The sequence below is a fragment of the Hibiscus syriacus genome, unplaced genomic scaffold (genome assembly GCF_006381635.1).
Source record: "Hibiscus syriacus cultivar Baekdansim isolate YM2019G1 unplaced genomic scaffold, ASM638163v2 tig00111007_pilon, whole genome shotgun sequence".
NCBI lineage: Eukaryota > Viridiplantae > Streptophyta > Magnoliopsida > Malvales > Malvaceae > Hibiscus > Hibiscus syriacus.
In genome coordinates this window covers 88736-98755 of record NW_024062950.1, presented here as the reverse complement: position 1 = coordinate 98755, position 10020 = coordinate 88736, and the positions used below count along the sequence as shown (strand labels likewise).

Below are 10020 nucleotides of genomic sequence, written 5' to 3'. Positions count from 1 at the left end.
TAGGGACATGTGGTGTAATTAACTCTTAAACTTTTTTTAAAAAAATATTATTAATTTAGAGTAAGTATAAAATAGTATATGTTCAATATAACTATCAATCTTTTGACATTAAACGCTCATACCCCTAGTATTCTTAGTGCTTGAACCCAATACTTCAAAGAATGACAACAATTCCTTTACCACCGAGGACCGATGTTTCGTGCTAAACTTTTAAACTCGTGTTTATATGAATCGTATATAAATTTTTTTGACTTTATTATCAAATTTTGAATATCTATATCTTCAAAAATGTTATTTTAAAGAGTAATTATATGTAATAATTTAATCAATTTTTGTGTGTATACATAGATTAAGTCATAAACGGTAAACATGATGATGTTTGCCACATTGTTATCATAGATGATTTGGTTTGCAGCAAATTGGAAAAAGGAAATGTTAATGGAAAATTATATTCTAATTGCACTATTATCATCAAAGGGGTCAATTCAGACTTCTGCCTAAATCAGTGTGTATTTCTTTTTAAAGTTCTTTATTATAAATTATCATTTAATTATCATATTTATCAACTTTGCTTAGGATAATTGTCTGTTCTTGTCGTCACTATGATCATAATGACATGTATGAGCACATAAAACATGTTAACGATGGTAAAAGTACACGACACTTTGATCTATATGGTTTGTCAGCTTATTTATTGATGGCTAACATTTCTGTATACGTAGTGTTTAGATTCGAAACCTCAGTAAATAATAATATCTTAACTATTAAAATTATTTGAGTCATGATTTAAATGATAATAATTTGTAAAATATCTAATTTGATTTAATTAATTAATAAATAATTATAAAAGAGAATTGAAGAAATAATAATTGATTGATAACTTCAATTTCTTCCCTTTTTTTAATCATCTATGGACGTGAAATGTCTTAATCTCGTAGTAATGACATCCCACCAAAAGAAATATCAATCATCTTTGTTTAATTAAAATATAAGTTTGGTCCAATCATATTCTAAATCAGTGGAATTGGGTACCCAATTCTTTTGATTTATTTTACTCCATGGGGTCTATCTAAACTCCGATTAAAAGCAATGATTCGACTAGTGCTTGTATGGAAACAGCCATTAAATTTGACCCGTGAGAACAAAATAATTAATTTGCTCAACCACTAATCTCTACGAATTAGAAATATATCTAATTTAATGGTATTTTAAATTTTTGTCAATTTAAACTTCTGTTTAATCACATTATATTTTTTTTTAATTTTAGAGATTAATTTTGATGATAATTCGTGACAAACGCATTATGAGATTGAGTGAGAGAGAACGTCGTGTCTTGAAGAGGTAGGAGACATTAATTCTATATTATAAAAGAAAATGATGTTACACATCTTATCATACATGTCTTCTATGAAGATTATAATATTTTCGTGATGAGTCATTGCTCAAATATCAACCGACACCGATTTGTTTTGAATCTTTCATGATTGGAATGTAAATAAATCAAATCCATGTGCATTTGCGTAATGCCATAGCCATCGTTCATTAAGGTCAAGAGCTTTAACCATTCAAAAACCCCACATGAAATATATCCTTTCCTACTGCCCTAAGCTTTAATACAAAGTGGAAATGGGTGGTTGAGCCCCAAAGCCATGAATGTGACTTTGGAAACAAAAAGGGTCCGATACCCTTCCCTTTTACGCCTTGAACCCCCGCCCCCTCCCACCGAATGGGTCCATTCCCCCCCACGGTTACTAAGCAACCTGATGTACCTATCAAGCTTGAAAGAGACGCCAGCTAATGAGAAAAATTCAGAGGGAAAAGGGTTGTGATCCATTGTAAGCAAGTTATTATTGAAAGATTGAAACAAGTTGAGGTGATTGCTACATACTATGAACAATAAATTGAATTTAAGATGATGGGAAATGCCAGCTCAAATATCTTATCTTCGTTTTTGTTTGTGCTATCTGTTTGTACACGGCATTGCATTTGTATCCCACAAATGCAGCTGCCTTATCTCTGACATTTTGTCTGAGCTAACGTTGTTTGAGGATGCAAATGGGGTTATCACCTAAGAGCTTCTGCCAACCAGAAATCTCCTCATTAACATATCCCTTCTCTTATCTCTCCTTCTCTCCCTTCATAAAATGGATTGGATTAGTTCGTCCACCAAATAAAACCAATGCTCATTCCTTCATAACATGGCCTCTTATTGGTTTATAGGTTAGATCAGACTTGAATTTGTCCACACTCTGATCTCATGTCCTACTGGGCTGCAGGACCCATGGATATGTTAGTGCATAACACATGCTCGGGTCATTCAAGTTCCACGTGTAGAATCTATTTCGGTTATCAATCTAGTCCAAGAACTCTACATTCGAATTTGCTCTGAAATTATTGTCTGAAATTATTCAAAATATTGTTTTCTTGGATATATATAATACACAGTACTCGAACACTTAAGATTAAGAAACAAGCACAATATTGACCTACTACTTAATTTATTTAACTATGTTTTTTGTTTTTATTTTTAGACGTAATGGCTTTATCTTTGTGAAATTATCTAAAGTTAAAACTGCCAACAATGGCTCGGCAGCCCCTTGGTCTTCTCATTGAATGAATCAGATTCACTCACCTTATCCGAGTTCGATTCATAAATCTCATGTAAATTATCGATCCGACCGCGGAATGGTGCGTTCGAAAATCTTAGAAGACAATTATTATACCGGATGATTGCAGCGCCGTAGTCCGGGCAGCGCTTCCGTATGAAACAACCTGTTTTAAGAATACATGTTTTACAATCGTCCTCAGAGAAATCGCGTCTGCAAAGTGCAAGACCGTAGACTCTGTCTGGTGTTTCACCGAAGGCACCGAGGGCAAACCGTGTCGGAGGAGCATGAGTAGAGAGGTGCATGATCAGCTGATTTAAATTGTCTAAGAATTTATAGGAAGATGCATTCCTATAGTTAGAACAACCAAAGGAAATAACATTAGCATCAGCTCCGTAAGAGTCGGAGCAACCAAAGTAAACAGCATTAGTTCCGACAGCCGTTTTGAGAAGACAAATAAAAATTATGAGATAAATAAAAAAGACGAATCTTGAAGATGACATTGTTGTTTATAATTATATTTGAATCTTGGGATCAAAAATTTATTATTTATAGGGACGAAAATGAATTAATTGATTATTGGAATTGGTTAAACATGCATGATGCATGTATGACTATTGAGTGCTAAAATTCATAGGTTTTCAATTAAAAAAAGTTTTGAACGTTACGTGCGGGTGATTAACTGAACACTTTTAACATGGGGGTATTACTTGCCAATTGCCATGGTATGCGCTTGGACCACGGGCGGACCCGATCCGAGTTGTACCTCTTCTATTCGGTTTATTTCCATATTTAGTTCTTTTATTTTTGCATGTTCTTCAATTTAGTTCTATTTTGCATGATTAATTTTTGTCTCGGTCCTAAATATTGGATTTTTTTCAGTTCAGTCCTGCCATGCTATAGGTTTTGCATTTAGTTCTAACTTAGTATTTTAATAAAATTTCGGCCCTAACATGTTTAGAATCTTATGAACATGTCATTAATTTAAGATTAGTTAATGATTTTTACATTAGACTTCTAATTAATTTCAACGTTGATTTTGTTTTAGCACTTAATAAAACTTTAGTCCTTGTAGTTTTTATATTTCTCAATTTAGCTCGTAAGCATGTTTTCTATTTCTTTCTTATTTTTATTTTTTGAAAGAGGGTATTTTGTATTAAGAATAACAAAGTACACCACCTCAAGGACCTCATTAAAAAACCTCCCTAACCCTAAATGGAGGAAAAAGAGTGTACCTTAAGGTGGTAATGAACAACATACACATAAAACTCTACATGATACAAGCCGTACCCCGGCTTACCGCAAACCCCAAGCTGACACATAATAACTAACACATACAAGCCGACAATATGAATATAAAACACACTAATCATTAAACACAAACAACAAGCCATTGGTAATAATCAAAGAGCACTCCTAAGTAACCAGATCAAACCCCACTAAACTAAACTTGGGACGAACCGTTATTAAAAGCATTGCTTTTTGCTAAAAGATGGAGCACCACCCTTGTCTCCCACGTTATCACCACCACCAAGCAAACTCCACCCATGTTCCAACTACTCACCACACCCTGCTCCACTCTAACGCCCATACCATATTGATCCAAAACCAATGAAAAACAAAAACTTGAAACTCGAAATAGAGTTAACAGACACCCAACAACCACCATAAGGAGCAACGAGCGGCTTTTAAAGCTGAGAAAGCAACGCCCAGAACCTCACCCACATGAACCGTTGCCCACACTTCAATAATTCTAGCTCCGTTTGGACATCAACAAACTCCTGATCAGGCTGGTGGGATTGCGCCAATTCCACCAAGCAAGATTTTACGGAAATTCCTCACTCACTGCTCTATTTAACGCCAGAGGCCCACCACGTGCATCATCGCCCCTGATTTTATGACCAGCAAAATCAAAAAATGGAATAACGAGCATATTCACATTCAGCAACAACCCTCATTTCCACCTCACTTTCCACTAGCCCCATACTAGTTGTCTCCAAGAAAGAAGGGCTAATGACCTCTCTCAAACTCAGCCAAAAACTCACTTGCAGAACTTCCACAGGAAACAACTCCCAAATCATAGAATCTGCCAATAATCTCAGACCAGGACAAAAGCGGCCCATCATCGACTCTATGGGCACGTTAATTAAACTATTACCAACAGCCACCTCCATCCCCACAACAAGAACTGCATGCGGAATCCAGGTTTTTAGGGCACACTCTTCACTTTTCTTTTTAGAGATTCAGTGAAACTTTCAAACTTGACCTCGAAACCAGCATATACAGCAGAACCCTCCAGATTCGTCGCTCCACCGTCGTCCGGAATGTCGACAATGAACACACAATGCACTACACAAACTACAGGAAAGGCCAATGGACAACACCTAAAAATCACACCAGAGAATATATATCTAGACAAGCTCACACATTCTAACACGGCATATCACCAAAGCACAAGAAAAGCTAAAGAAGGCCCGACTGAAATTCTTTATGAGCTGCTGAACGATATGAACACATCAGACTCTTCTCCATACAATTGAAAACATCCTTAAGACTTGTCGAATGATTTCTGTTACTAACGCTATTGACAAAAACGGGCCAACACTTAGGAACCGAAGAAGGACATACCACAACTCATTTTCTTCCTAACGCTCACACCAAGGATTTAGACATACAGAAATAATATAAGAAAGAAAAGAAGCAAAGTTGGACAACCCATACAATATGATAAACCAACAACAAAACCAAGCCTTAATCTTCTTCAGTAATAACAACAACCCCGATACTAACAACCCCCTCACTCAAAACAAGCTAAACCCCATGGTCTACCAACAACACAGAAATAATTCAGGAAAAAGGTAAGCTTCAGCAGAAAGAAATACCATTAAAATGAAGGAAAGGTAATGTCTGCGACAACCAGCAATGGACAATAAATTTCAAACCTTGCTTCTCTGAACCCGATTCCCAAAAACCCCCAAAATAATTTTGGGTTTAAAGTTAAGATTCCAACCTTTCAGGCAAAACCACTCACCCAAATCAAGCTAAGAAGCGAAAAAGAGGAAACAACGGCGACAAACAACGAAACACTTCTTCAAAAATAGCAAACTTGAGAACGAGAACCACTACACATAGTCAAGAGACATACCGCTGAACAGTCAACCTCTTACGAATACGGAAACAACCTCTTTCGCAAGGCGGGTGCCCGCCTCCACCACCATCCTAGTAGCTTACAGACAGCTAATGAAAGGTAAACTAACAAAAGAAAGAAGAGAGGAGAAAAAGAAGGATCGGCGGCCAGCAACCAGCCTTGAGGGCTTGTGCCTCTTTCTTTTTTATTATTAAAGGGTCAGTTGAATAATTTTATTGATGAGGGAGATAAGCAGACAAAAATGGCTCCCAATGCTTGGACAAGTGTTCATTTTGTCTTATATTTTTTTGAAATATTTTAATGTTCAAAGTTTTAATTTTCGTCAAAATAATTTATATTGGATGGAAATCGTTAGTTTATAAACGATCAACATATATTACTATATTACTGACATAACATTTTCACATGTGATTAATTAATGATGTGATATATTTATTTTTTTGTCATTTATCATATCACTCAAAGTGATAATAGGTCATTCGTTATGTCACCTAAAATGATGACATTGTGCATGTCACATCATTCAAAGTGATGACGTTTCATGTTGCATGTCATCCAAAGAGATAATGTCTCACGTGACACGTCTTCAAATTAATGACATGATACATAATACATCACTAATTAAACAAGTGTAAAAATATCACATCAACAATATGTATTAATTGTTAGTTAACTAATTATTTTCATTCAACATAGACTAATTGGACCAATAATTAAAATATTAAGAGTTAAAATACTCTCGAAAAAACATAATTATAAAATAATAATATGTGCAAATACTAAAAAAAATAATTTTATCATTATGATTTGTTCAAGAAAATATATGATGTGGATAAAAGTATTAAATAAATGGCTTGTCCAACCTTATGGCACTATAGTAAAATAGAAAACCTAGGTATTGTTACACAAACCCTGATCTAACTTAAAGTTTGCTCTGACATCTCATACGCAACAAGAACATTAAGGTAAACTTCCAACTTTTTTTTTTTTTTGAAACTTTAAAACGAGGAGTGGAACACGAGGATTTTTCAGGAGGTCAATCATCCCAGTATTACTCTTGCCCAAATACATTTAACTGCGGAGTTCTGATGGGATCTAATGCATTAGTGTTGGTATGATTGCACCCGTAAACTTCCAACTTAGAATGTCAAAATCAGGAATGAAATGAAGGATCGATAGACTAATTGATTTCTTAAAATTTTTAAATTTTCATATAATTTTTTTTAAATTTTATTAATAATATGTTTTTGTACTTCTAAAATTTTATAAATTCTTACATTCTAAAATTTTATAAATATTTGTATCTCTTAACATAACATTTTATGTTATTTACTCGTCAAAACCTTTTACAAATCAAATTTTAATGCACGTCTAAGTGAAAATATAGATTTGTATAAATGAACTGAAACACTATGATTTAAATTAATTTAATGATACATGAAACTATTGAAAAAACAATGTAATATAAACAATGTGTTTAATCTACGAGTAATTTACAGAAGTAACATCTGAACCCCAATGGCAAACAATCCGGCGAGAGTCCAGCGTGAAGCCAAATAAGGTATTTCACCGTCACTACTTTCCCTGTCCCCCGTAGTGGCGGTCGGCGTGGTGGAGCCATTATAGTTTGGATTACTGCCGTACAACGATTGAATCCCTTGTATATCATCATCTTCCAGCTCCACTTTCCTCGTTCCCGAAGTGATCGTCGGGTACATAATCGCATCTTCCACTGACGAATGCCCCAGCCCCAACAAATGCCCGATCTCGTGGACCGCCACCGTCTCCAAATCCACAGCAGATGGAATCGACGACCTCGTAACGTCGCCGGAAACGACCCAGTTCTCGTCCGCATCCAAATGGAACCTCCCGCTCGTAGGAGAAAACGCGTGAGCCAACGTCCCTAAAACCCCATCGAACGGTTCTCCGTCTCCGTGGTCTCCGCTGTAAAAACCAATCGTGATATCGGCGGTGGAGTACGAATCAGTTTCCGTGAACGTCAGCGGCGTAACAGCGGACCATTTCTGGAAAGCGCTGGTGAACACGGCCTTCACCTCATCCGTCAATTCGTTTCCGGGTAAGAAAGCATACGTTAAGTCCCTCCTGTTAACAGGCCAACGCGGCGTTCCCGGGAAGAAAGTGTAATGACCCGTCGTGTGGAAGTGTCCGACGGTTTGGAAAGACGACGATTTACTGGAGTTCATGGAAGAGGTTCCATTGACAATATCGGCGTTACCGCACCTGGGTCGTACGATCTGTTCAAGAGTCCGATCATCGAGTTGACCCGTAACATTAAGGTTGAAATTCTGCTGGTATGCCTTCAAGGCCTTTTCAAGCTCGTCATCGAAATCGTCGGTAAAATTAGACGACGGAGAGTTGGGAATATAACCGAAGTTGCTGAAGTATTGTTTGAGCTTAGACAAACCATCTCGCGTTTCTCCCGAGTGGCAGCCGGCGAACTTCGTGAAGGCGTCCCATGCGGCGGCGAAGGAGGTGGCGTTCGGGTGTTGCTGCCATGGCGGAATAGCCGTTATGTTGGGCAATAATGTAGCCGAGATTGAAGCAAAAGAGAGCGAGATCAACAAGGTAAGCATAAAAACTCGATGTTCCATCTTCTTCTGCTTCTGTGCGGTTGACAATGGAAGATTAATGGGAGATTCATAGGAATGGAAATCGAAAAGTCTTGTGGGAAGCCTGCGTTGAATGTCAATTAGTCAAACATCATATAAAAAATTAGGAGATCATACGTTAAGGTTTTAAATAAGAGCCACGTTTCGTTTCATTCCTTCTTTCCTACACGTTTCCACCATCCACCCTAATTCTTTCCCATTACCTAATATCGTGAAAATTCTATTATCAAATTTATGTCCATCACAGTGTAAATTTTCTAAATTAGCCGCGGTCACACTGTGTTAATGGTCTCGACTAGTCCGGAGTAGGTATTGTAGGGGCAAGGACGACTCTTCCAACCTAGTAATCTCCTCAAATCTCAATCAAAACTAGAAGTTAGAATTTTTTAATCCACCATTGTCAACCATCAAATTAGCTTAAAATCGAACTATGTTAACCTTCTTACGAAAAGTATCCTTTCCATTATTGGGATATGATCGGCGATTGCTCCGCTTATCGGAAAATTGACCTCCTCTTTGAATACAAATTTGGATTCTTAGATTGTTTTGGAAGAATACTTTAATGTGCCATGTCATCATTTGGTGGTTAAAGTGAAAACGAATTAAAAATTTTGTGAATGTAATACAAGTTTTGAAAATTTTGGTGACTACAGTGAAATCATCCTAAAAGTTCAATGACTACAAATGTATTTTATCCATACTTTTATTATTATAAATTTTATAATTTTCAAAGGACTAAAAGATAGTTTTACCGAGAGGCGACCTAACCTTTGCGCCGCCTGCGCCTCTGTCGTATCCGAATGCATCCAAGTATTCAAGGACATTCAAGGGCCTACACAAAATGAAAGCGACATTCGTTTTAAAATATAGTTTTTTTATTAGAAAAAATAATATATAATAATTATATATCATGATAAAAAGAAAAGAGAACGAACGGTCTAAGATTGAACCTGAAAATTAACATCAATAGAAACTTCAATTCAACAAATTTCTTTTATTTATTATAAGTTTTTTCAATAAAATAATATATAGAATTCATCATGACAACGACATACCAAAATCATGTATGTATTACTATTGGTTGGTCAACCACATAACTTATAGGAGTTGTTAACCTATCATGTAGCTAGGGACGTGGTCAAATATACTTATGAATCAAGTTGGGTCCATTAATCCAAATTTTAGATAGTGACGCTTTTAGAAATAAGGTTTTGAAAATTTGATTATTAATTCACGATGCCACGACAATAGTCGTTTTATTTCATTATCATAAAAAAAATTTCTAATACGAACATCAGCATATGGAAGAACGAGCAACAGATTTCTTGAATTCGTATGAAATTATTAATATTTTAATTCGGATTGACCCGCGTCGCACACTTGATTTTGACGGGTGAATTTTTTAGTAGGAATTTTTTGTATACACAATGATTCGAACTTGAGACTATGTTTAAACGATATCAAGCTGCTTATCAATTGAACCAACCCTCATAATTAATAATCATTCTTTTTTAGTTAACATTGGTGATTTTTTTATTATAGAATGAATTTTTTAAGGAGTGAGAATATTATGAGAATAAGAGTAAAATTAATTATTTTAGATAAGAAAATGAAGTTATTTTTAAAGGATGAAACA

General features: G+C 35.8%; 2 protein-coding genes and 1 pseudogene across 2 annotated transcripts; all 3 read right to left on the bottom strand.

Annotated features, from left to right (window-relative positions):
* Window positions 1-2566: 2566 nt before the first annotated feature.
* LOC120149555 (cysteine-rich repeat secretory protein 38-like) lies at window positions 2567-3109 on the bottom strand. The gene has a single exon (XM_039162296.1). The coding sequence runs from the start codon at window positions 3107-3109 to the stop codon at window positions 2567-2569; it is 543 nt and encodes a 180-aa protein (XP_039018227.1).
* A 3652-nt stretch (window positions 3110-6761) lies between these two features.
* LOC120149557 lies at window positions 6762-6880 on the bottom strand (annotated as a pseudogene).
* Window positions 6881-7130: 250 nt separating this feature from the next.
* LOC120149549 (metalloendoproteinase 2-MMP-like) lies at window positions 7131-8381 on the bottom strand. Its single transcript, XM_039162293.1, has one exon. The coding sequence runs from the start codon at window positions 8364-8366 to the stop codon at window positions 7248-7250; it is 1119 nt and encodes a 372-aa protein (XP_039018224.1). The 5' UTR covers window positions 8367-8381; the 3' UTR covers window positions 7131-7247.
* Window positions 8382-10020: the final 1639 nt, after the last annotated feature.

Excerpts from the sequence above, each read along its gene's own strand:
- LOC120149555 (XM_039162296.1), bottom strand. The coding sequence starts at position 3,109 with ATGTCATCTTCAAGATTCGTCTTTTTTATTTATCTCATAATTTTTATT.
- LOC120149549 (XM_039162293.1), bottom strand. The coding sequence starts at position 8,366 with ATGGAACATCGAGTTTTTATGCTTACCTTGTTGATCTCGCTCTCTTTT.